General features: G+C 37.9%; 3 protein-coding genes and 1 long non-coding RNA gene across 11 annotated transcripts; 3 read left to right on the top strand and 1 right to left on the bottom strand.

The window, feature by feature from the left end:
• Positions 1-574: 574 nt before the first annotated feature.
• On the top strand, positions 575-12,892 carry lsn (vacuolar-sorting protein SNF8). Of its 2 annotated transcripts, none has more exons than XM_022788954.2 (6): positions 575-715; positions 7,691-7,917; positions 8,244-8,427; positions 8,606-8,787; positions 9,066-9,122; positions 11,946-12,892. In XM_022788954.2, the coding sequence occupies exons 2-6, from the start codon at positions 7,714-7,716 to the stop codon at positions 12,057-12,059; spliced, it is 741 nt and encodes a 246-aa protein (XP_022644689.1). In that variant the 5' UTR covers positions 575-715; positions 7,691-7,713; the 3' UTR covers positions 12,060-12,892. The 2 variants fall into 2 exon arrangements, with proteins under 2 accessions (XP_022644689.1, XP_086833201.1); XM_086977075.1 differs by having other exon boundaries at positions 592-730.
• On the top strand, positions 578-3,597 carry Got1 (Glutamate oxaloacetate transaminase 1). Its single transcript, XM_086977072.1, has 2 exons — positions 578-715; positions 845-3,597. The coding sequence occupies exon 2, from the start codon at positions 1,209-1,211 to the stop codon at positions 2,442-2,444; it is 1,236 nt and encodes a 411-aa protein (XP_086833198.1). The 5' UTR covers positions 578-715; positions 845-1,208; the 3' UTR covers positions 2,445-3,597.
• A 1,101-nt stretch (positions 12,893-13,993) lies between the features above and the next one.
• LOC147758149 (uncharacterized) lies at positions 13,994-14,791 on the bottom strand. The gene is made up of 2 exons (XR_015318825.1): positions 14,722-14,791; positions 13,994-14,496 (listed from the first exon to the last, which is right to left on the bottom strand). It is a non-coding gene; the product is annotated as an uncharacterized LOC147758149 (long non-coding RNA).
• LOC111244042 (serine hydrolase-like protein) lies at positions 14,505-24,972 on the top strand. 7 transcript variants are annotated; one of them, XM_086977073.1, is made up of 9 exons: positions 14,871-15,157; positions 15,732-15,779; positions 18,847-19,166; positions 19,521-19,646; positions 20,072-20,233; positions 20,383-20,562; positions 21,546-21,632; positions 23,234-23,392; positions 23,555-24,972. In XM_086977073.1, the coding sequence occupies exons 3-9, from the start codon at positions 19,032-19,034 to the stop codon at positions 23,642-23,644; spliced, it is 939 nt and encodes a 312-aa protein (XP_086833199.1). In that variant the 5' UTR covers positions 14,871-15,157; positions 15,732-15,779; positions 18,847-19,031; the 3' UTR covers positions 23,645-24,972. The 7 variants fall into 7 exon arrangements, with proteins under 7 accessions (XP_022646366.1, XP_086833200.1, XP_022646347.1 ...); XM_022790603.2 differs by having other exon boundaries at positions 15,718-15,779; XM_022790631.2 differs by lacking the exons at positions 14,871-15,157; positions 15,732-15,779 and adding an exon at positions 14,505-14,651.
• The last annotated feature ends 1,921 nt before the right edge of the window (positions 24,973-26,893 follow it).

The raw sequence follows: 26,893 nt of genomic DNA, 5'->3' as shown, positions 1-26,893 counted from the left end.
TTTTAGATTGTAAAATAGTTTTCTTTTTCCTCGTTCAGAGTAAAAAACAGAAGACAAAACCCTCGGAATGACAAAAATGATTTCTCTCAAATCCTCGGAACAGCTCGAACAAAAAGATGACTTTCGTTATTATTCTATACCAAAAAAAGGCTGGTCATTTAGATACATATCATGTACTCCTACTGACTGACAGCCTCTCACGACTTACTGCTCGAGATAAGTTTCAGTTCTGTGCGTATATGGTAACTAGGAGGTGTTTTGTTGACATTCTTCCAATGTTGACATATGCCCAGAGCATTAGCGACAATCATTCAGCTCAACAATGTCTCACAAGATAAACCTTAGCTGTGAAATTTGGTCTGCATAATGCATTCGCTTTCAACCTCCTAAAAACATAACAATTTCCCATACACTCTGATTTGGAGAATATTTGTGTTGGTGGTGCTCAGTTTTTGTAAGCAATTTCGAGGACGACAAAGCTGCAATCATTGTCAGTCACCCGAATACAGAAAGATGCCAGTTATATCGTCGTTATCTATCATAACCTGATTTAGTTCATGTGTGTCATTCGATGGAACGTCAAGCAGAGGAATACAGAGGACTAAGTAGGTGACAGAGTTGGCTTGTGGATGATAACAATTGCCTCCATCTAATAGGACGACTCTACCGATTGTGAAAATTTCGCCACCCTGTTCCACTGGCTGTTGGATTTTAGGTCCGTCGTCAATTGGTAACTTTTTATGATTTTTCTGTTACAAATTCGCCCTACACCCAGTGTAGTTTACAAGTTTAAGGCCTAGGAGCTTGCAGCACCAAACTAGTCTGTGTCCTCTTCCCATTCTAGGGTTAATGGTTCTTTCGTCTGTACTCAACCTTCTCTCAGCGCCTTCTCCCGCGTCAACAGACACGGTGTTACATTGGCGCTAATATTCGTCGGCCTACAGCGCGGAGGGCAGTGTGTTTACGGTATTGACAAAAGCAAAAACCCTGTCATTCCTGTTTAGAGAGGTCGCTGCAAACGTTGACTGTCGCGTTATTATCAGTGCTTTGAAGGATAAGCTTGTTTCCTTCTTGGAGTGATAAAGGCTGAATCATCGCGCTTGGTGTAGCATTGATTCAAAGAGAACCAAGCGTGGGCGTTGAGGCATTTGAAATTGAACGTCTGCTGAGATTTATCTTGCTATTGTCGTCGAGTCCATGTATTAAAAATGACTTCGCGTTTTAGTGCTGTCCAAGCAGCTCCGCCAGTTGCTGTGTTCGCTCTGACTCAGGCCTACCGAAACGATCCGGATCCGCGCAAGGTCGACCTTGGTGTTGGTGCCTACCGTGACAATGACGGTAAACCGTGGGTTTTACCCGTTGTTAAGAAGGTCGAGATGGAACTGGCAGAGGAGATGGGTAAAAGTCTCAATCATGAGTATCTCGGCATGACTGGCATTGATACGTTTACCTCAGCTGCCGTGTCGATGATCCTTGGAAAGGACAATCCGGCTATTAAGGAGGGACGCGCCGTTGGCGTGCAAGGACTGTCAGGCACCGGTAGCTTGCGCATTGGTGCCGATTTCCTCGCCAGAATAGCCGGTTTCACTCATGTCTACGTCAGCAACCCAACGTGGCCAAATCACAAAGCTGTCTTCCGAAACGCCGGGTTTGCTAATATTTACTCATATCGCTACTGGGATCCGGCGACGCGGGGTCTCGACTTCCGAGGAATGAAGGAAGACCTCCAAAATGCGCCCGAAGGTTCGGTTATAATTCTACATGTATGTGCTCACAACCCAACCGGAGTTGACCCCACCCAAGAGCAGTGGAAGGAGCTCGCTGAAATCTGTAAGGCGCGAAATCATTTCCCATTCTTTGATTGCGCGTATCAGGGTTTTGCTTCGGGTGATCTTGCACGTGACAGTTGGGCACTGCGTTATTTTGTCTCGCAAGGCTTCGAGCTATTTTGTGCCCAGAGTTTCGCCAAGAACTTTGGCTTGTACAACGAGCGTGCCGGAAACCTATTGATAGTGGTGAATGATAAGACTGTTCTGAAGAACTCAGTTTCCCAGATAGCTGTGAACATTCGCGCAATGTACTCAAATCCGCCAAACCATGGGGCACGCATTATCTCGAGAGTACTTAATGACGAAGGTCTGTTTAGCGAATGGATAGAACAAATAAAGGAGATGTCTTCAAGAATAATCCACATGCGGGCGGTCCTCAAGGAGAAACTCATCGCTCTGAACACGCCTGGCAGCTGGGAACATATTACGAATCAGATTGGTATGTTCTGCTATACTGGCCTCAGCGAGAACCAGGTGGCTCACATGATCAAGGAGCATCACGTCTACCTCATGAACGATGGCCGTATTTCAATGAGCGGTGTGACGGAAAAGAACGTCGAACATGTCGCTATGGCTATCAATGACACTGTCAAGAATGTACCTGCGAAACTTTAAACCTCAAATGAAGGAAACTAACTAAGTAAAGCACTACTCAGATTATACGATGAAAACAGACGCAGCCAGTCGACCTCTCATCTAGAATTCAAAACTAAATTTTAACCAAGAAAATAGAGCAAACCACCCGTTTATACGCGACAAACCCGTAATTTAAGCAGAAAAAATAAGACGGCTCTGTGGAATCTCTGCTAGTATTTTCAGTTTAAATTGGATGGTGTTCAATCGAAGCTGAGTACCGCCATTTCGATCCAAGAACAAACAATTTATTCTCTGGCTGACTGCCCATATCATCTGTCAGTAGGAAACAACCTGTTAGATTTTGTCTATGTGTCTATAAATTATATTTGATTTTATCAATTCATTTTTTAATATAGTGTTGGCAGTGTGCATTTGGAATGAACTAACTATTTACGTAGATCAATATATAAAGCTAATGCAGACTGACCTCGTATAACCAACCCTAGGATCTGGTATAACAAAATAAGAGAATACGTGAATAACACAGATACTCGTCGTTGCGTCAACAGAATAAAATTGCTACTGGTGATGTTTTCATTTTTAGAGTAGTTTTAGCAATCACCCAGAAGTTCGTTGTGTACATTGTTAGTGTGCGCTTACCATGAATTTGTAATCCATATTTACCATAAAATAGTGGTGTTGTACGTTTTAAGGAATTTATTGAACAAAAGGACGATGCGACAGTGGCAATCATACAATAGTTATAATGACTAAACAATTGTAAGAGAATCCAGCTTAAACAAAGAATTGCTTTTCAAGTGATGAGGAAATTGTCGTCAAACATAATAGTTTTGTATGGCCCAAAGCCTTCCTGCATTTTCCGACGACAAAGCACGTGCTTTTTCAAATGGCTGTCTCCCTCATGAGCAAGTAGTATGAAAAAAGTTATGATGTCCGTCGTTATCGAATGGTCAAAAGCTTCGCGATCAATCACGAGTCTTGCGTTTGTCTCGGCCGAATTATTCGCACCTAGGGTAGACGATATGAGCAGCCAGGAAACTATTCGTCGAGTATTTAGCCGTTAATTTGCATCTTTCCTATTTAAGGTGGTCAGCGACTGCAACTACTATTAAATGAGACTAGCCTGTTTGGATTTATTCGGAATAATAAAAAAAATACATCAGCAGAATAATGCACGACAAAATTCACATTAGTCAGACTTTAAATTCAAATAGTACAAGCAAAGAAAAATTAATTGGAATTCCAAGTAGAACACTGAGGACGGAAGTAGCTTGGGGAAACTGATACTATTTTTATATATTCTATAGGTCGACTTTTCGGGCATAGGTAAATGTGAAGGCAGAAAAAAAATAACATATAGTATAAGTGAGATGAAGCTTATACTCATTGTTTAATGAACTATTTTGAAAACTTGTAGCCCGTAAATCAGTATTATTATTATTACTATAACAGTAATGCGTTTGCGATTGATAAGGTTTGCCACTGCATGGATCATCTAAGTATCACCGCAGCTTCTTCATTTTAAATTCACCTGCCTCTAAATGATGTGCACGCATAACTAAAGAATTCCTATCAGCCCCTGAATGTCCATTGATTTAAAAAGGTTGGATATATATTACAAATCGATGATACGAGAGGCTTATTATTGGTTCGAACGCCACTCAAAGTTACGTTATATATACACCGGGCAAGTAAGTTTTCGGTCCGACAATCGATATCCGTTAATGATGCTCGATGTCCTCACCATTGAGTCGTAAGCAGCCATATTTCCGGTTCTGTGTTTGAAACATTTCAATGGTACAACAAGTGTGAAATAATCGTTGGTTAGAACTTAGGGTACTGATATTAGTAAATTCTATGAAACAAGCAAAAAAGAATAGTAGTTTCTATCCACGGTTACTGTGTGGTTAATTTGAAACATTTCCATAGTAAATGAGTGGGGAGATGGCTGAAGTTTAAGGTTTTAAAAAAGATCGTGAGCTCTATACCTACACCTCTGTTAATCAATAGGAATTAATTAGCTAGCATATATTCAGCGATTATTAAAATGCTTTGGATCTTGGTAATAACATGCCAATAGAGGCTGAGTTGGATCACAACAACAAAAAAAGGTTGTCGTTCTCTATTGTGTGTCATTGTGTTTAAGTAGCCACTTGCAATCTAGCGTTAGCTTCATTTGGCATAATATTAGTGGCACCTTTTTGAAAGTGTCGCTACTAAAATACCTTTAACGAAGTAGTAACTTTCACTATTATTAGAGATCGCGGCTATCTTGCCTAGTCTAGCGAAGCTACAACGATGCTTATCGGATCCAAATATCCTCTATGGAAGTATATACACTTCATGTAAAAATATATCCACAATAGGAGAATGATCAAAGTTCTGTATAACGTATTAAATAATAGTTTAGAGACTACACGCTACTCGTTTCATTAGGATGATACAGTATTTTCGAAGAGGCTTTAGATTCGGATTTAGAATAAAGACGCTGGTATTTGCGGAAGCCTGAAAAGTTGTCTTAACGACAACAGGTAGTTTCCAAGCGTCGGCAGTAGGTCATTGCAGCGTGTGATAACTATGCACAACTTTACAAGAATATCTTCAAATATAAAGGATCAAAACGAGCAGACTCTTGGACTTAATTAAATCAGTTATGTATACTTTTTACTCTATTGGTGTAACATATATATTTAAAGTAAGCAGTAGTTTACCGAAAGGTGGGATAATGACTTTTTTCCACTTCGTCAAAAATTTCGACTCCTTCACAAGCGTTGCCTTCGAAAACTGGGCCTGTGAAAGTCTGCCTCGGAATTTCCCTCATCTGCCCCCGAGAATACATAGCGCCCCAACTAAATTCGGAACCTGTCTAGCCAAGGTAGTATTTGTCGTGACGTTAGACAAAATGTAAGACCATTCGCTCATCGAAAGGCAACGACATGCTTTGTCCCCATTGTGGAAGCTAGTGACTTTCCTCATCGAACGTATAAAATATATCATTATGCTACTTAAGCAGATGCCACCTAGAGTGGCTCAGTCACTTATAGCCCAGGCCGAAGTTAGTGAAACGAATGAAGTTCCCTGCTGGTGCGCCTGAACTACACGCTGCTTTTGTTCCCGGTTTCTCCGGTATTTCTTAGATGAGCTAATTAGGAACCTTAACCTAGCTGACTTAATTTCCTTTAGCAGTTTTCAGCTCTGGAACTTCCTTCTTATCGACGAAGATCTTCGATAGGGCGATCTTTTTCGCTGTCGGGTCTTCTAGGTTTTATAGTTTTCCAATTTTAGTTCTTTAGCCCTTATTTGAATTAATCCTACTACTAGATCTCCACACTGCATTATTATTGATTCCGATTGTCGAAGTCGGACCTAACTCTTAACCAACCTTCCCACCAAATGTTTGGCAAAACTTCTATTCATACAGTTGTTGCCAAGTTCAAAATATATAATAACTAGCCAAATTTGTGATCGTGTAGAATTTTTGGACGTGTTTATATGACTGCTCAAAAAGTCCTGATCTAACCCAACTGGCTGCCCATAAGGTAACATGTATTACTGTTACTTCTTGTTATTCTGCTGTCCCTTAACATTGTTTTGTCTGTCCCATCACCCCTGTGACATGGGGCGCAGTCCACTGAGTCGGTTTCCTTATCGTATTTAATCATTGTGATGGCTGATCGTGGACCTGCGTTGGATGCGGGTCGTGATCTTACCATTGTGATTAGCTCAATGAATAATAGCTTGAATTTGATTTGTAATACTCTTAATATATGAATGCGGTAAAATGTCTGTGTTGCATGAATACGTTCAGGCGTAATGGGGTAGTTGAGTAGTAACGCATTTACCTACTAAACGTAGAGACACGTAGTGGTCTAGGTTCGATATTGAAGATACACACACTCCATTTCGTGTTGAAAGGAGCTGGACCTCTGAAGCAATAGTCAGCTATTCGGCAGTGACCGACTTTAAACTTATTTAAATATATTGAGGCAGTAACGGCTCAATCGGATAGATACAGCTTATTGTTAGTTTGATAGAGCTGTTTGCTTTAACAATGTCAAAGAACGAAGAATGAATGTCAAGAAAGGAGAGATGTCATCAGTATATCATGAGAGCAGTTGTAAGCATAAGTGAATATCCAATCAGCGTTCGTTAAATGTGTTCTTTAAAACTTTGGAATAGATGATATATGGAAATTTGATCAGGGCGGGGTACTACTTTTCCATAGCTGACTTTCACTCGTCCCTTATACGATAGGCCTAGATGCGTTGCTTAGCGTTGCTCGGAAAAACTGTCCGGATAAAGGGCTCAAAATAAACACACAGCACCAATTGTTACTTTATGACAGTAAAATGTTTGTAACACTTTTTTTATTTAACGAGCTCTTTAATAGCAACTCCTTAGTTGCCAATCGGAGAAGTCCTCCATTGGTTTGTTATAGAAACACAGTGTTAAGTATACTCGAAAAATAAAATGATCCTAACCGTAACAATCTTTAGTCATGATAATGATTTATTTTCTTCTGATTCATGTTATCACCGAAAATACCTCATAATATTGTAAATATTGACTGTTACTGATCATTTAAATTACGTATGCCGAAAAAAGACTAGATCTAATTATTGGCCTGACTCTTTCCAGTAAGTGACAGATCCGTCATAATAGCAATAAGCTAATAATGGGATGAAACCTTCTCCTGAGTAGCATGTTATATGAAAACAGGCCACTAAGTCACCCGTCTAGGTAAATGAAAGTTGCACCTGCTTTTAGAACGTTCAAATCTCTATTTGAAAGGCAACGTGGCAAAATTGGCTTCGCAGAGCAATTGCTTACGGAATAAAAATTATTACACCTATATGGTATTTAACTGGTCCAGAATATGCTGCGTAACCACAAAACAAGTTTCATAGTTGACTTTCATCTAGCTTTTCGAGTATGGTAGTAGTGTCTAGTTTATCGTCAAAGACTTAACAGAAAAGGAGACTTCACATAATCAGAAAGGCTAGCAGGACTAGTGTCTTTGAGAAATTATTCCTAGAACTTTGGCCGGAGACAATGTGTTTTTGGCCGGATTCGAATCTGGATCACCTGATAGGCTCTTGTTAGCAGAGAAAAACGTTATCATTAAACCATTGCGGGAACATGCTGCGTAATTAATGTGATTTTGTTTAGTGATAAAGGATGCTGTAATACTAAACTTAATAAGTTCAGAAAAAAAGGTATGGCCTTGAAACTACATTGAACTTAATATTCATGTTGATTTGCAGGGATATCAAAGCTCAAAGCCCAAATGCGGCGCCGCGTCGGAGTAGCGGCTGTGCAGAAATCCCGGTTGGCAGAAGAAAAATTTCGCCAAAAAGGCGATCAACTGGCCGCAATAGAACTTACACAGCTGGATCAGCAAATAGAAGCTTTCAAAGGGAAGCTCGAGGAGTTCGCTGCCAAACATGCGAAATCGATCCAGAAAGATCCTGAATTTAGGCGGAGGTTCCAGGTACTTGTTTAACTCTACAGTTACATATAACCTTTAAATTTTAATTATAAAGAAAGTTGGAGCAATATTGGTTACTTTTTGCCAGGATGAATTCTTTCTCTTTCTATTAAAATTCAATCAAGTAAGGATGCATAACAAACTATTTTAATTACAAATGGTTTCTAAGAAAAATTATTTCGGTTTGTTTATCACTGAGTTTTTGGACCCACGATTTACAACGTTGTGAGAGCCAGGTATTTTATTGTCGTTCTATATTAACAGCATTATTAAGAAAAGCCTGTAACTGAAATTGAAGCTTTTATCTATTTTCATCCATATAACCATAGGAGATGTGTGCGAATATCGGTGTCGATCCATTAGCGTCATCCAAAGGCTTCTGGGCGAACCTTTTGGGCGTCGGGGATTTATACTATGAATTGGCTGTCCAAATAATCGAAATTTGTCTTGCCACACAGAACGTGAACGGAGGCCTAATTTCACTTACCGAACTCTTGAATCGCATTCGGAGAGGTAAGTTTTATGAAACTTTTTTCAGTTTTCCGCTTTATTTTAACAAATGGAGGTTTATCAGTTATTATCTATCTTAGATGAGAATCCTAGTAATATAATCCAAGTTATATCGAGTGTGCAGTACTCTAATGAACCACGATGCGTATACCGTCTTTTATATCTTGTTATTTGATTCCAGGTAAAAATCGAGGTGATATAAGTGCATCGGATATTTTGACGTCTATTAAAAAAATCCGCGTTCTTGGCACCGGCTTTCAAGTGATCCAGACGGGACCTGAGACTTACATTCAAAGCATCGCTAGAGAACTTTCGGTTGACCAAAGTGGAGTAATTCAGGCTGGTGAAAAGCATCGTGGAATGGTATCGATAAAATTAATTATTCACTTATTTTGCTTTCGTGTTTTGAAAAATCCAATCAATAATAATGGTGCCGTCTTCTGTTTTTTTTTTTAATTTAACACCCAGTGTAGTATTGTTAATTGGAAAGTGCCCGTCGGAATCCTAATTTTGGCAAAATATGGACCAATAATACAAGTTATCACCGAATGAGGAATGTTTCTGTTCTGAGTAAAGTTATCGGTATATTGTTATTTACCTCATAGAGTGACGATATTCAGCTGATATATTTCTTGCTACAGGTGAGTGTAACGATTCTCAAAGAAGAGTATAACTGGCCAACTCAACGGTGCGTGAAGGTGAGTCAATTCATAAATGTATGCTATTGATAATAAAATTTATATCGCTTGTCTCTTGGTATGGCACGGTCAGATGATTTTTTTCAGGAACCCATTCCTCTATTAAATATGATAGCTTTTTACTGATAGATATAGCAATTCAATGCCCATTACAGACCAAATAATTATTTGGTGTTTTACATTTCATCCTAGGATTAAGCATCACTTCAGATGGTTGGCTCCCACGAATCCGAAACAAAGTGCTCTTACACCCGAACATACGTATACATTACACCCGGACAAATCAATACCATCAGATACATAAAGACACGCAAACGATAAAGATAATGAAGTCGTTTAAAATGAACAAATTCTAAGCGTACATTACTTAATGACCAAGAACTCTGAAAACTTGATTGATGCTCTGCTTTTTTCTAACTTACTCGACTTCATAGTGCAAGACGGCTCAGATAACAAATTTTTTAGCTCTTTTTAAATCAGCCACAAATAGCACGATAGATTTTGATGTCAGAGATTAGCTATGCAGACTTTTCAAGACCGACAATAGGGGTTCTGATGACACAAAAGGAAGGGCAGAAGTTTACTGTTGGCTTTAGTAGCTAAAAGCGGGGAAGCCAACTTGTGTTGATTTCTGAGCAACGCTTACCGAGTTGTTTCAAAATTATGCATGTCCACTTCTTGCATCATAGCACATAAAACTAGCCTGTATTCGGCTTAGCCTATGCGTCTCTGCAGGACGATTGTCGGCAGCGTCCGCAGGCAGCTGTTTACTTTTGGAGAATCGCTCTTGTGCTTTTTTTTATTAATTGCTTTATATATATATTTTTTTTTTAATTTTGTATATAAATAATTAGTTGTTTCGAAATGACTCGCCTGGGGCAGATGCGATCTGAGACAGTTTTTTATCTTCTACCGAGTAGAAGTAGCTGCGATTTCCAGTGTGGCTTTTAGTTAGTAGATGTGCTTCCTATTTTACTAGTGCTTTCTTTTGGATTCTAAACTGGAGCCATGTTTCAGCCTTAACCCTCCCTTAAAAAGATCATTACTAAACTTCTGGACGGACTAAATGGGAATTGAATCTTGGCCTTATTGGCGATGTAATATTTATGAGGATTTATCTATGGTTTTTGGCAGATAGAATTAACATAATCCCAACAATTTTTTCACTTTTGGTACAGTAATTTACATTCTGGGATTTGATGTTACAAGTTACCAGAAAATCGTCCCCTTTTTCTAGCATTTAGCGACTTATGTAATTCCAGAATAGGCACCCTTCTCTCGTTTTTATCTCGTTTAGGTGATGATTTTTAGCCTCCAAAAACGTAAGGCGCTTTTATGTTTAAAAGTAGTAACGATGTTAGTCGTCTTGTCTTCTATTGATTTCCCTTTTAGTGGTTTTTAATTGTGTAAATAGTTTTCTGCTACGTTAAACTTGCACCGGTCGGAATGACCCAATCGTTTTGAGTTACGGCTTGCTGTAGTCGCTTCTTAATTTTCCAGCATGTCTTAGCCTTAATTGTCTTAGTTAATGCAGCGGGTTCAAGCGCTTGTCTTGTCCTAGTACGCCCTTTCTTCAGGATTATGCATTTTCAGAAATTTGTGTTTTCAAACCATTAGCCATTCGTTTGCCGCCTCCCTAATGGTCACTACTTGCATTCGTCTTATTTCCTTTTTTAAGTTCTGTTGGGACACTTGGCTGATACTGCTACAAAATATTATGTATGTGGTCGAGTAATAAAAACGTCTCCACCATTCTTTATGGAAGTTAGGAAGCGAGCCTTTGCAATACCCGTTCAATGTTGTTATAATACGAGGTTGATGTTGTCATATACGGAACGAGTGGCTCTCACGTGAAACAGCTTCGCTTAACCCAAACCTTATTTCATTATGCTTCAAATTGTCAGATGCAAATTAATTCCGTTTACATCAAAGCAATGAGATTCACAGCAGACGCTGAGCTCGCTTTTTGACGATAACATCATAAAATCTGTAAGTTATTTTCCTTTGCTAGTGCTCCTTTACTCAAGGTGCAGGAAACAGACTCAAAAAGCCTTGGCGACTTCATTAGAAATTTTCGCATACTCCCAGTTCCACAAGTTCCAATTTTCTTATTGGAAGATTGTGTCAGCAGCTGGTTATATGCATGTATCTCGCACCAGAAGGTTTGAATGAGAGGCGTCACTTCAAGGCTTCCGATTTAGAGAGGATCCCGGAGCTTCACAAGACATGCGGCGATAGACTTATTATGGACTTGTCTCCTAGGTTTATTCGAGATCTCTCAATTCAATCTGGAGCCAAGAAAAAATTATCAAGACAATTTGATGAACTGAAAGGCCGCTGTGCTAAGTATTCGCTTAAATTTTTACGAAACTCAAGTTGTGACAAAAACCTCCCAGGCAAGGCTCAACATTCCGATAGCCAGCTTATAATCTGGCATGCAGTGCATCTGAAGAAGGTAGCACGGGACGTAAAAACTAGACATATTTATCTACGCATTGCATTGATCTCAGTATACTACTTGTGAGAGAAGCGGCTTCCTTTTAGCGGACTTTACTTGTATTTAATATTTATGCAATGACTAATTCTCATTTAAAATAAGTTTTATTTTCGTTTATGTATATATTCATTTGACTTGAGTAACAAAATGTTTTATTCTGTATTTTTAGTTCTAGTTTTATTGTACTCATTTAACTGTTACTTTCACGTAGACATGCAATTTTGTTATATGGCGTTTTCTTCCCTGAATTCTAATTTTTATCTAGTTTATTATTTGATGTATTTGTATATGCATCCCATTTACAGTGACTCTTTACGCTGTTTTAGGTGATCAATGAACTACTGCAGGAGAATCTTTTATGGCTGGATGGAGCCGGCATAGAGGAAACATACTGGTTTCCAGCTATCTTCCAGAATAAACGGAACATTGTCCTGGATTAGAAAGCAGTTCCGTCGGACAATTGCATTATTTAGCAGAATAAAATTATACTTGACTGAAATAATCAATAATTGGATCACTCTTCCCTTAGTTGTAAGCAAAAGGTCTGCCAACAGCAAATACTGCCTCACTTTTTAGGCCTGCTTGTACAATGTTAACATGGTTTTTCAATTTAGTTTACTTTAAAAATGTTTCATTACGCCTTTGATATATAAGATGAAAAATAATTTAAAAGCCTTACCCGAATAAAATTGGGTACTTATATAGCCTCGATTCGAATCGTTGATATGCAGTATGAGGAATATATCGACAGATTATCTCCCATATTCACCGCATCAGTTATTATTATAGATCTATTAAATTATCCGAGGTAAATGAAACAATCTATATTATTATAAATATAAAATCACCCAAAAACGAATATTAATGTAACATTGGTGTGAAGTTTACATTTTAGGTACATAAATGTACAATTATACTGTTTGCTCGATTTTTACTAAGTGCAAGTGTAACATCCCGTAACATCTTCAAACTACAATTTTGATTATTGATTGAAATTAAATATACAATTTGGAGCGCAATTAATTCATTGGATGCTACCTACTGTGATAAAATGTGTCAAACACTCTTTTGCAATACCAACTACAAACTGAAGTGCTTGAATATGAAATGTTCATCGGCAGATGATCAAAAGCAGTAAAAATTGTAAATATTTTTAGAAAAGATACATATGCACCTATAAAAAAATTAATACTACAATCTTATCGAATTATTCGTTTTTTTGCTAAGAAAACAAAGTATATGCAAATAAAATAATTTCGTAGAATTCATACCATACTATTTGCTATTAATAATTATTTTATTAACTTACTTTATGATTTTACTCCCTCCTTCTTGCTAATATTTTTTTCTATTGCGTGGTAAATATAATGGTTAGGTTCAAATTATTTTATTGAAAAAGAGCTCCAAACTTTCGAATCACAAATTTTTTTATTTATTCTATCTAACAAACTTTATTCAGTGGCATTGTGTGTCTCAAGTTTTTGTCGCTATTCTAAATTTATATTTATTTATATTTATCGATATATTCCTTTTGAAGTAATGTAATAATAATCGCGAAATGTGTGTAAAAAGAGTCCTGATTATTGATAGAAACTCAGTTCGCCTTATCATGTCGCAAAAGATCTGTACATTTTCAAGAATCAAATGCTTGGCCTTCAGTGGTTGAGAACATCTTCTTGTATCAAAAGGAACTACATAAAGGGATGGTTTACGATAAGCGCAGCATCTTACTTTGGTATAACAACTCACAGAGGAGGGACCCTCCCAAGCGAGACACTGTTTTTATTATTATAAAAGGAGGCATTTGATTATTGTTTTTAAGATATGTAACGATTCTTCAGGAGCTTTATTATTAGAGGATATACCTAAATCTGGCGATTCTGAAAAATATGATTTTAGAAGTTTTACATTTAGATTTCGATTTTGATTGCATTCTTAAGTGTATTTACGATAAATCTCACTATCTATAGTTAAGAAACATTTTGACTGGTCTAAGTTTATTATTTTTTTGAGTATTATTTGTTTGTTTTGATCTAAAAGAGTATATAGTGAAAAAGCTGGATAATCTATCAAAAGACCTACCTTGAATGTATTTTTATTGTGAAAATAAAAGCTTCACAGATCGCGTATTTCATAATTATAACAAGTACAAATACAAAATGTTTGAAATAATAAAGAAATAATTGGGTCTTGTAGTTTTACACGTCTGAATCTGCTAATTATTAATCAATTAATGTCCTCGTGCACCGCCATTCGTTGCAACAATCCCATTAACCTATGTACATAACCAGACGCTGCTTCTAAAATGTCCTGATTCTTTTTAAATGAGAAGTTCAGTTATTTCCAAAAATAACTTAATTGAATTCACTCTTGATAAGAACTGCATTTTGTCCCTATTTTTATTTTGTCTGTACTCGTGATCCAGGGATATAAACATCGGCGTTTCATAATATATGTAGTATCAGACAATTTGCGAGTTTCCGCAGCTACCTTCTAAGGCAAGAAGGGTCAAAGTTATCATACGATTTTTCCCACCTGCTGGTTTTTGCTAAAAGATGGCAAGCTTTATCGTTGTAATGTAAAGGACAGTGTACGGTATAGTAACACTAGTGAAACTAGCTGTTTCTGTTCCTGCTCACTTGAGATTGCAAACAAACTTCTTCGGCTGTGTTGCGATACCTTCTGAGTATGTGAAAAATTCTTCTCCAATAACAATTTCTAGTAGAATTTTCAGGGAAAAAGTAATTTTGACTATTTTACAAGAATTGTCATACTAGTTCATTCAATCGTAGGAACAACACATCGGCAAAAAACAATTCAAGAGCCGTTCAAAACGTTATCATGTATTGGATCGAACGATGGTGTTACGCGTTGTATCTAGAATCGAGATATGAATAGTAAAGGTGCGCAGTAACATTAGTCTAGTTTACTTCTTTGAAATGTATAGATTTGCGGTGAGGTTCAACAAACCACCATCAAACGCGGCCGTCATTAGTGATAGCTACATCAATGTGTTTTCTACACTTCACATGGTAAATAGCAATGTGACCGTTTCAAAACGAAAACTTTTATGTCGTTCTTTCTACAACTTCTCTTACTTACTCTATCTCTCCCTGCATCCATTCCAAGTCCACGCTCACATGGTACCTTTCGCATCGAACCGTAATCGTCTGCTACCAAGGGCAGCAATTATACTTGTCTTCGACTATAGCGTGATTATAGTTCTGGCGATGGACGGTCGTGTTTACTAGTCGCCTCTCCCAGAACAGGATATAAACTGTTGCTATCAGCTGTTCCGATCAGCTCACGGCAGACAATCCTGAACTCGGGATATCTCTGCTGAGATTTGTCTCCAGTACGGAAGGGTTGCGAAATCTAGAAAGAGGTAGCATTATCATCGCTGCGGTGCCCGATCAGGTCGGCAGTAAACGTCGGTGTGTAGCTTACTGTCGGCACCAAACTGTGCCTTTTGATGTCCACCTGCTAACGTGTCGGTATTTACAGTTGGGGCAATCAAACAGAAGATCTGGGTTACTGGGTAAGCACTGAAAATGATAAATGGCACGAATCGGCCCAACTAATCAAAATGAGTGAGGTTATAATTTCCATGCGCAGTGAAGTAATGACAAGCTTATTGGCGATAGATCTTATTCGAAGAAAGATTTGTAGATAATTCCCTGGCTTCTGGCGTGCCTGCTTTTAAATGCGCTCGGTACACCATCACAGATGCCACTTCCTATCAAAGTCGATAGAGTTATAGTAATTTTGATCTTTGGGATCATAAATTCAAAATAGTTCGACGTTTCCCCTTTGTCTTTGTCTGCGTGGTGGTCCCGTGGCTAGATTTAAGAAGGAGTAGGACGGGCATTCATTCTTTGCTAACGTTCGCGGTATACCATCGCACAGATTACTCTTTCGTTCTTTGTTAAAAGACTCAGAATACTCTAGTCGATCTCCTACCAGGTGAGGTACAATTTTTAATGTCGCCGCATTCGTGTTGTGTAGCGTTACGCGCTTAGGCTGCCTGAGAAAGTTTGTGTTTTCTGTACGGAATATACGGATTCGTGAGATAAGACAAATATCTTCATGTGTTGACAGTGCCTTGTTTACAGTGATTCCATGTCTACGGGTTTTGCATCCGGTGTCTTATCTATATTTTAGTGAGTACCACGCTGGAAGTATGTAGGATTCCTCCATGTGAATGGTATTGTTCATAGAACAAATCACGTTTCATAACGGATATACAGTATGTGTCAAAAAAGTATACATACGTTCGGTGATTTGAACTTCTATTTTTATTTGCATTAGTTTAATATTTAAATCGCAAAATAATCTACATAAAATATATAACTTTTCCTCCTACCGCAGATGTCTAAACAATTGAAGAACAATAAACAAAAGTCCTGCTCAATACACTACTGGTAATGGTTGGCGATTAATTCATTGAATTCAACAAACATTTTACTTACTGCGGTCTAGTAAAATTGGCTTTTGAATTTTCCAGCGTTGTCGATCTTTTGGGGGTATATATTATTTTTAAAGCATCCCCATAAGAAAAACTGATTCAGGAGAACAAACGAAGTATATTAAGGGGCGTCATCGTCTAACCGATTTGTTAGGAAGATTTTCATTAAAATATCACCTTACACCACAATGCAGTTGCACGTTGCAGCTGCCTCATCCTGTCAGAAATAAAACACGCCATTTTGACAGAAGTCCCTTCGAATACTTGGTAAAACAGATGGTTGCGGAGAAATCAAATTATTGGTATCAATCACTGCAGTGTAAAAAATAATGACTTGATCATTAATTTCTCGGAATGCTGCACCACAGTGTAGATTCTGGTAAATATATCGCTCCGACGAAAGATGTGGATTTATAGTTGCGCAGTAAATATAACATTTAGTTCGGATCTAGCCTCACCGCTCCAATCGAACCTTAAAAAGAACTGTGTGTCTTGCGTATATTTTTCCGATTACCGTTCAGAGAATTGTTTTTTTCAATGCTGATTATCTATATTGATAGCATGTACTATTGTTGGAAGGCAATTTTTTTTTTATTTACAACGCTTTTGGATGTGATAGACTTGGCTTGTTGATACCAAGCTCACGATTTGCTCGTCTTACAAATATTTGGTCCATTTTTCTATGATTTTCCGGTACTCTTCGTCTGTTAGTGAAGCTCGTTCATGCTCTTGGCCTTCTAAAACATTTTCTACAGATACTTTGAGCATTTCCATCCGCTTCAAACTTTCCTTCGGGTAGTTTTAAGCTACGAAATTAGATTGCCACGACATTGTCTTTGTGCTTCTACTATATTTTCATACTTTCAATAACATTTTGAAGTAATGTTTTTGCTTAAAATGCAACCTCGGTCCATTCATTATTTTCACTTAATTACATTCTGAAAAAAGCAATCAGAAAATGATGATCCTTTAAACAGAATATACATTTTTTGGGACACCGTGTGCCCCAGAATTAGAAATTATAAAGTTTTTACTGAATATAGAACAAATCAAGTATTCAGATATGTATGTTATTCGAGCTACAATTGCATTCTCCAAAAACCGGTGTAACTAACACCACTAGGTAATCAGGATTTATTAGCGTTACAAAACAGTATTTTATTGTGCTGATGTTACATTATCCGTGTTGAAATATCCCGGCAAAGGATCTTGAACCACACAGAAAATTTCCCGTCCATAGTATAAGTTTAGGCTAACGATATCTGATTCAATTTTTTGAAGTTTTATTTGAAGGAAAATTTGCGTCATCTTATGATTTCCTCATAATTATGTCCTGCACAAATTTTATTTTTTAGAAACATTTACAGCTAAGAAGCATTCATTTAATTTTGCCGGATCAAAAACGACCGCCTTTTATTTAAATTTTCCCATCACTACTATTGTGGGCTTATTGAGGTGAGCTGTCTTTTTTTTTGCATTTCCGGATCTGTTGACACGCGATCATAAATGATATTAACGTAGAAACGTTTGTGTAATCTATTGCGGGCTTCAGCTACGTTGATAAGCAAATTACTCAACAAGAATGTGCAACAACGACCAGGTGGCGATAGTATAAAAGGGGTCGATAACATACTAGCTTACGGCGGAGGTAAAGTTTGGTCTAGATTGTCATACTTTAGTATTGGTAAATTACACAGGTACTGTTTAGCGGTACAGTATTTTTCCACGAGTCGATCCTGTATTGCTTATTATCAGTTATTCTAGCAGAAGGTTTAGATCAATTTTGGAAATGAGCAAAAAATGGCAGTCAGCTAAATTTAGCTGCAATTATTTCATTCACAATGTTTCAGCCATTTTTTCGCTTTGTTTGAAGTACTGGCTGACGACTTAAAAAGTACCAGACGGAAAACACGACGAAACCACGGCGTACTTCTTCGATTAGATTTGTATTTTCGTTCAAATGTGCTTATGCTATTGAATGATTTTTTTTTATAAAACTAATAAGGTTAGGGGTAGAAGAGAGGGATCAGAAAGTGGGCAGTCACTTTTACAAGCTGCTTGTTGATATAGGTATGCATTTTCTAAATGAAACTAAATTATTAAAGTATTTTAAGATGCTACATTCATGATAAACTACATAAGGAACATGCACCTTGAAATCTTATGAGCTTTATTTATATCGCTTTGAGGCCACATGTTGCAGAGCAATCAGAGCCTAAGGCTAAATGGTTGTCTTATAAGATGTAGAATCAAAAAATCTCCTCTTCCGCTTAATATAAACCTATCGTTACAGTGAGTAATCACACGTAATCATATCTTTTGAATAGGATATCGAACGATTGCAGTGACTGAGGCAACTCAACTGTGTATTCTTTTTCACGCTCCTCGAATGATTCTTTTTTTAGTAATTCATATATACGGACTGCGTGCAGGCGTTTGATCTGGTCAATGTATGCAGATAATGTTGATGGAACAAAAAAGTATAAGCAATGAACAATCAATCATAGTGCGATTCCCCTATATGCTCATTACTATTACGGTTGCTTTCGGTCCAGTGTAGCAGCAATTGCTACCATTAATGCCACTGGAACACACTGGAAATAAAACGTATGTAGTAGTGTCATATCAGTAAAAACAACAAGTCGGCTTACAGAGACAATGATTTTAGTACGAAGAAGAATCAACTGATTATTAGTCATCGTTTTAATAATAATAATTTTAATAGTTATTTTGCACGATGTTCCTTACTCTTGTGTCGATAGTGCTGCTTCAATTGTGTCAGGAGTCTATTACGGACAGGTTTGTCTGTACGAAGTCTTTGGCTGTAAGAAAGTGTACTACGGTTAAGAAGAGCCTGCTGCTTGATACTGTTTGATTGCGCGTCCAAATAAACAGCCATAAAAAACTGAAGAATCATTTGAGTTTGAGCAAAATTGAACTGAACAAAATGCGTCAATCGAAAGAGGTGCAATTTCCTATGCCTTGGGGACAGATGGCTGCACAAGAGTGGGGAGATCCGAGCTCGTCAAGGAAAGTGCTCGCTGTTCACGGCTGGATGGACAACTCAAACACATTTCTTAAGGTATGTAGGTATTAAAATAATTGCTTGTTTGTTATGTGATTATACTTGTCACGCTGTATATGCTATATCCAATTTACACGAGCAATTTTTCTTTAAAAGTTGTGCGTAAACTGCAACCTAAATATTTCGCAAGTGTTAGTTGCTTTCCAAAATGTGACCCAAGCCTGTATACTGACTTCATTTCGCAAACGCTTACACGATCGTTCAGATGATCTCTGGTAATTAGAAATGCGGGCGCGCTTCCGAAGCAGTGACTTCACGAAAAAATATCATGGTAAACTGTAACGACCCTAGTGTTTGAGATGACTATGAGTGAACTGCTGTGTTTTCTGCTGTATTCTGGTCTCGTCGCAGTTATTTCCGCTACTTCCCTCGAACCTGCACATCGTTTCGGTGGATTTGAGCGGCCATGGACTGTCCAGCCATCGCCCACTCGGATGTACATACACTATTCTTGAGCACGCCATTGATCTCAAGAGAGTAAGTAATAAATTAACTACTTGCAAAATGCTATGGAGCATACGTCGCTTTAGACCGTATTTCCAACGATTTTTATTGGAGGCAATCGTTATGCATCGTTTTTATCAGTGCACACGTTGATTTAGCAATGCTATCGATGAGGTTACGCTCTGTGTACTTACTCTCATGCTCCCCTTGTAACCGTCTGATGGCCACATTAAGGTGGATATCCTTTCAGAAAAAGTTAACGATTGTAATGATATCTTTCCTCTGCTTTCTTACTTTACGGTGTGATATTCTATATTAAGGTAATATATATTATCCTAATGCAGAGTTATTTACGAAGTTAGGAAAGCTATAAAATAACCTTCGTATTTTTCGTACATTTTTCAAGAATTGGTGCCGTCTATTGACTGTTAGACCCATGAAACTTTGATCTGTTTCAGTTAGCGGACCAGTTACACTGGGAGGGCTTCGCGCTTATAGGCCACTCAATGGGCGCAATGATCTCCTTGTTGTTAGCTGGACTCTTCCCTTCACTGATTACACATTTTGTTTCACTCGACATCATCACCATCATGAACTGCTCTCTCAAATCACTACCTGAGGTGAAATTATCAAATTTTCTTCAACTCTCCCATAGTTGTCGCTCATTATATTCTTCGAAAAGCTCATTTACTTAATTTAAAGAGCAAAAAAGTTATTGATCTGCAATGTTTATATTTCCTTTATTGTTGTGTTTTGCACCCCAATGAAGATGACTGCAATGACAGTGGGTAGCATGCTCTCATTTGAGAAGAAGCAAGGTCAACCCCCCGTATACAAGGATCTCGAAGAAGTCGTCAACCGCCGGATGCTGACAACCCCTGATTCCTTAGCGAGGGACAGCGCGGCAATTATAATGCGAAGAGCAATAGTCGATTATCAAGGAGGAGTGGTACGTAACAATGTTACATATATATTACAAAATGTATACACATTTCTTTATTCAACCACACTTGTCGTGTGATATATGCCATGCATGTAGGTAAACGGGCACTTAATATTAAATAAGGTAACAATTTCTCACGTTTTTTTTTCAAAAACCCCCCTTTTCCAGTTTTCCTCACTTATTGGTCACTTCTGATACACCATTCAAAAGCACGTTCTCTGCTCTATCAGCTGTAACTGTATATTATATGTAACTGGAGCGCAATCTCAGCCCGAGGGAGCTCATCAAAGATTGATGATTTAAGTAAAGAAGTGTATTTTTTACACTTTAAATACGATAAATTTCGCCATGGCCAAAACGCTGCCAAGATAGCGCAGATTTTATTTTGCGTACGGTGACGGCGCTGCCGTTCAAGAGTTCTTCGTTAGGTTTGGAAACGGTATCCGAGATCTCCGCTCTGGTCTGAGTTTGATGACGACTATTTGAAGTTCGGGCGTTTCATGAACTTTCTAAAACAAACAGCGAACTGCAGCCTAACGTTAGTAACTAACTTGCTCAGTATCGAATACCATGCGACTACAAAAGACAATTTTTGCACACTAGTGGCGTCTGTACATTAATACTGGAGAAGACAAACAAAGAAATCGAAACGGGTGGTTCTAAGGAAGAAACCAAGGCCTAACGGACAACCAGATCTTCATCTAGAAGGATCATCATTTGCATTTGGCAGACCTGCAAGAGCTTACTTCACTGGAAACTTGGATATATGGTCCTTTTTAATTAATTCTATAAACAATAATAATAATTTTTCTTCAAGTAAACCCTTGTGCGGTATTTTCATGCCTTTCATGGTACTCGAAGCATAATTCATTTAGTTGACATGACACTTCTTTTCTTCGTATATTTGAGCTTTTTTTAATCTCTTAGATCCATCATACACAAGTGATATGGACTTTTACAAGTTTTAATTCTTCAACACACTTTCACAGGTATTACGTACCGATCCTCGACTCAAATATACACGAACTCTAAATTACTCCTTCGAAGATCAATACGAAATTCTTAAACGATATCAGGTAAGCAAAGCTTCTTTTACTACGTGTAGTAATGGCAGTTGCCGCTTTCTATACTACTTTTCATAGTCATGACGTTATACAACATCCATGTTTGATCAGTACAGGACTCATTGGCAGTTTCTCTTGAGCGTCCTTCATACTTTAGAGGTGCATATATCAATACAGCTGAATCGACATATACTGCTGAAGAAGGAAGATACGTAAAGCCATTATAAGCAAATTCGGTGGACTTTAAAACTGAATAACCTTTGAGCTACGCGCCGCTTCGCGGCGAAATTTTGTTGGTAAACACTTCTAAAAACTTGTGAATCAAAACCGGTTGTACTTATGTATGAGTTCAGAACAAAAGCATTTTTTTAGTTTTGAAAATCAACGTTCAGTGGCCAATGTTTTACTCCTCTAACGTCACCGTCTTTCGAACGTTATTTTAGGTAGGTAAAGACATTAGGCAAGAAGGCCTTAAGCGAAACCACGGCGCCTCAATGGTACAAATGTTTCAAAATGGATATTGGAGTCCTGATTAGTGAGGAGATGACCAGATAACCCGAAAGACAGAAACACGTTGCCACAGCCGACAAAGTCTTTTGCAAAATCAGAGCTAAGGCCCTGTAGGGTAGAATTTTTTTCTCACATATTCTACACGCATGTATTACATAACTATAATTCAAATAATGGAAATGCGGAAACTGAGTACAAAAATAAGTGCTCGTGAATCGACTTTAGGCCAATTGGAAATGTGTATGGTGGCTTCTACGCGAAGTTTGTGAACCTTTAATAAAAACCTCGGCTGGAAAAAGCGGTTATTATAGATGAAGTATATTGCAATCTCTACCGTCAGCTGAAGAGGAACTAGGTAAACGAATGCCATCGCGCTCGAAATCACAGAAATCGAATTCAGTGGCAGTACCGCAGTTGAACGCAGTATGGTAGAAGTACTTACAATAGATATCAGGGACATCTGTCTCTACGAAATGATCGTGAAAAAAGAAAAAATTAATGCAGCTTGCTATCTCGAGTGTCTTAAGGAACTCAGAGACCGCTGGCACGGCAATCAAAAGCGTGAGTCTAGTTACTTGGTGATAACTGATTATCTCAGAGCACTTCTTGGATTAAGCAAAGGAATATTCAACATTAGCTTCAACCTGACTATTTTCTCAATATAAATCTCAGTGATTACAGGGCTTTTCATGCTTTGAAGAGGGCAATTGGTGAAGAAGTATAACCGAGTGTTGCTTTACTTCAAGAAGCCATTGATAGAAAAATTACATACGGGAACGTGAAGTGTAGGTAGGTAGTTGTCCAGAAGTCCCTAGAGTGCTATCACAAACATGTAAAAGTAAAAAGTATCTTCAAGAAATATTGAAAAATCACCATTTTGGCTCAACTGTTTAAAAAATTATTCGAAAGTCCGCCGGATTTGCTTATAATAGTTTAACAGAATAGTCTGCCAGTTTTTTTGACCGTTGGCACGGACTCCGTTAGAGTCTGTGTCAACGGGTTTAAGTTTGCAAGTGCATTGATTCGTAGTGACATATATTGCACGGTTAGGGTCAACCTGGTAATGAACACGTCCACCCTTTTGATTCCATGACATATTGTAGGGTCGCTTACTCGTACTGAGAGCTACCGGGGAAACTCACAGAGATTTGAAAGGACTCTCCTACGAAAAGTTCGTTAAGCTGTACGAGGAAAACTGCCGAGAGTTTAAGCTTGTTATGGTTCAGGGAACGCACACGGTGCATCTTGATGAGCCTGAAAAGGTAATATTGGTATACTTCGTTGACCTGGTCTAGAGACTGTTTACATATGTTGTCCTTCAAAATATTGCTGCTGTAATGCATATTGTATACATTTGACATCTTTAAGGTATAATGGTTGTTGACTACCAGTATATTTTATTTTATTTTTTGCCTTGTTTACAGGTGTTGGACCATATAGTTAATTTCCTAGAGACTTATACGGGTATGCCACTTTCAGTCCCCAACGGTATCGGGGAGCATGCAAAGCTGTGAGATGACCACACTGCGCAGAAAATGCCTTTGAGCAATCGTGATTCAAACAGCATTCGAACTGTTGATCAAACTTCAAGGATAATTATATTGAGTTAACTATATATACAATTTCACTATTTATTCGTGTAGTAAGCTGTGCTCACTTCTTGTTGGAATAGTCTTTTAGGGAATAACTCCATCTCTTAATTTGCAAAAGTCAAAGGTCCTCTCGAGACTGACAAGCCCGAATGTCTACAATGGAAACCCAACAGCAGTATGTTATATAGTAGGAACATTGTTAAGTTATTACCCACCGTTGTCTACATAAATTGTGCATACGTTCATTTTACAGAAAAGGTAAATAACACCCCAAGATTTATATTCGTTTTAATACGCATGCTCCTTTAGAAAACTATGAATTCTAATGTAATGGCTCCTCAGCCCCCATCTCTGGTATACGACGTGTTTTCCTTTAAGCCTTTCGCACATCTTGTCACAACGAAGATGGCAAAAAATGAAGTTTTATACTTACATACATCTCTAGCAATTAATAGAATTCAGGTAATGGCTGACTTTTTTCAATACATCTGCGTCTCATCCTGTTTATCCTTTTTGTTTATACATACATCCTGCGTACTGAAACAGTGTACGTGACATTAGTCTGACATGATCATCCAGATCAGCTAAAAAAAATTAAATAAAAGATCCAACATATCACTTATACTGCATGAAATAATGGTACCTAAGGTAGGCTTCTATTACATGACAGTACGTAAAAAATTTAATAGGAGCCTGCAAGTTGATAGAATACCTGCACCTACATTCGCAGATCAGTGGTGACGAATTTGCGAAGAGGAGTTGCCCTTTGAGAACTTTGCAACTAGCCACTGAGAATGTAATGTGGAAATTACCAAAATATTAAAAAAAGAATATTTGGTTAATTTGGAAGCCTATGAAACCTGCATGCATGCACGTGATAACTACTGCCAGCATCCCATTGGACAAAGCGAACAAACTAGTAATCACTGGACAGCAGCGTAAAGTTTAGGCATTACGCGCAATTTTGTTGCCAATCTGGATAGTTCACTGCGATTCTGTTCTCACAAATCAAGCCGTTTTGAAACCTTCTGCGTAGTTTTATACGCTGTATCATGGGTTACAGATGAGTGTGAATCGGGCATATTTAAGACTAAACAATAATTCATTTTACGTTTATTAAACAATCTATATATTATTTAATTGATTAATAGAGCATACTGTCGTTGTATATCTATTTCTCTATTTAACTCCTCTATCATATAATGGTTATTTTTATAGGAAATAAAATTGAGTTGTTGTTATATTGTTAATCTCTTTTGTATTAAATTATTAGCGGTCTCTTAAGACGGATGTACTGTCACAACCGAACCCGGCCTGCTTTGAAATTTTGAAATTGTTGGGATAGATTGGAAGTTTTTTCATATTTCACACACTTGCCCGGACCCTGGCAGCTTCTGGATGGCCATATACTTAGTATTCACGTTCCCATATGCAATTTCACTGCCTATAGCTTCTCAAAGTATCGATAGTGAGATATGCTTGCTTAATAATTGCCCCTTGTTAGAGCATGGAGAATCTCGTAATCACACGAATTTAGATCAGGAGAATAAGCGCGTAAAAGCCAACATTGGATCTTAATCTAGGGAGTAATTGAGGTACAACGGTGAGGTCTGACATTGTAATCAAGTAACCAGACAGCGTGCGTCAGTTGTTCCGTAATTAGTCCGTTAGATAGTAGGCTACATTAGTTGTTTCCTTTTCGGCGACTATCTCATAATAGCAGATAACCCTGATGTTCGTAGCAAGTACGGCAATTAATTCTAATCACATAAGTCATTTTTTCAATGGCGCTCAACGCTTCAATCTCTGTTCTTGAAAAGTTTGCGCTATTCACGTATTGTTCTTTCCCATGGAACCTCCTTGCCTTATGCCCTTACCAATTTTAGATTTTCGCTGCCTTAAATTTAATCACTAAGCGTTGATTTTCAAGATTAAAGGATGCTTTTTCTTTTAAATTCACGTCTTTTTGGACTTCTACGCTCAGTATCGCCGTTAGGCATTCCACCAGAGGGTTGCCTCCTAGCACGAAATTAAGTCTGTTTATGCCCAAATTAAAACCTAGACCACAATGTGTCCCCAAATACGTTACTTACTAAGCTATCACGGGGATAAACTCACTTCTCCTGAAGTAAACTTAACTTAAAAGTTTACAGAAGATAAGAAGAAGTATTTCGCATAACTTCCGTAATTCAAAAGTTATTCAGTTTGAAAGTCCACCCAGATCAGTTATATATAATTTGTTAATACATGTAGAGATTTGTACTTCAAAACGAATTTTCTTGAAAATAACAAAACAGAAAAAACGTGTTGACCACGATTTTTTAATGCAAACAATATCGCGTAGTCGGACCTAAAATAATCTGATAATTATTATATTGGCTTATTATTTCGTGTACTTGTTATACACGGTAGCAGTTCTCTTTTAGTTTGCGTTGCGCGTGAAAGCCAAAAATAGATTTGTAATTCACATAGGTTTGTTGAAGTTATTCTAGTTTGCCCGAGTCAAGTCAAAAATAAATGAATAATACCTATCCGTCACCTAAAGACTATCTAAGATTTTCAAACAGTAGGTAGTAGTGGTGTGAAGGTCTTACAGTAGGACGAGGGTTGAGAGTCACAGACAACTTTTGGTTTGTCTATATTAAGAATAAACGTAGTGTTTTAGTTGAGTACCTCATCTCCTTTTACGTCTGTTTATGTAAAACTTCAAAAACCTCTGACCGAAATCAAAAGATTTCGGTCTTTCAGAATTCTGGCATTAGCTGAGGTACGTTCAATTAAAATAGCTTTTTGAGAGGTTTTTGCCGATTATTTGCTCTAATGATTCTTCATCGTTATCTACAAAAATAGCTTTCATGTAGCCCTTTTAGTGTTGTTTATGGCTTGGCAAGAGGTAAGGAGAACGTGTTGGTTCTACCCACAGCATCTTCACGAGTACTCATTTAAAATGATCGCTCGTAAATGCAAAACCGGACTAGAATATTGCTTTCAGAACTCCCACCGATCCGCCACCCGATAATCATGGCTCTACGAAGAAGCGAAGCCCATTTATTGACAGGGAAAGCATCTCCACGGATATTAAAGCCCTCCATGAAGCTTTCCTGTTGCGATAAAACCCTGCACGAAGATACCGTGTACAGTATAAATGCGTTCGTACAGCTTTATTCTTCA

This window comes from Varroa destructor, unplaced genomic scaffold (assembly GCF_002443255.2).
Source record: "Varroa destructor unplaced genomic scaffold, Vdes_3.0 BEIS01000001.1, whole genome shotgun sequence".
Classification (NCBI taxonomy): Eukaryota; Metazoa; Arthropoda; class Arachnida; order Mesostigmata; family Varroidae; genus Varroa; species Varroa destructor.
Note: the sequence above shows the minus strand (reverse complement) of the source record. Positions and strands in the feature narration are given on the sequence as shown.

Excerpts from the sequence above, each read along its gene's own strand:
- Got1 (XM_086977072.1), top strand. The coding sequence starts at position 1,209 with ATGACTTCGCGTTTTAGTGCTGTCCAAGCAGCTCCGCCAGTTGCTGTG.
- lsn (XM_022788954.2), top strand. The coding sequence starts at position 7,714 with ATGCGGCGCCGCGTCGGAGTAGCGGCTGTGCAGAAATCCCGGTTGGCA. Across the intron at positions 8,788-9,065 it reads GTGAAAAGCATCGTGGAATG|GTGAGTGTAACGATTCTCAA; the intron begins GTATCGATAAAA and ends TTCTTGCTACAG. Across the intron at positions 9,123-11,945 it reads CAACTCAACGGTGCGTGAAG|GTGATCAATGAACTACTGCA; the intron begins GTGAGTCAATTC and ends ACGCTGTTTTAG.
- LOC111244042 (XM_022790631.2), top strand. The coding sequence starts at position 19,032 with ATGCGTCAATCGAAAGAGGTGCAATTTCCTATGCCTTGGGGACAGATG. Across the intron at positions 20,234-20,382 it reads CTCTCAAATCACTACCTGAG|ATGACTGCAATGACAGTGGG; the intron begins GTGAAATTATCA and ends ACCCCAATGAAG. Across the intron at positions 21,633-23,233 it reads AAATTCTTAAACGATATCAG|GGTCGCTTACTCGTACTGAG; the intron begins GTAAGCAAAGCT and ends GACATATTGTAG.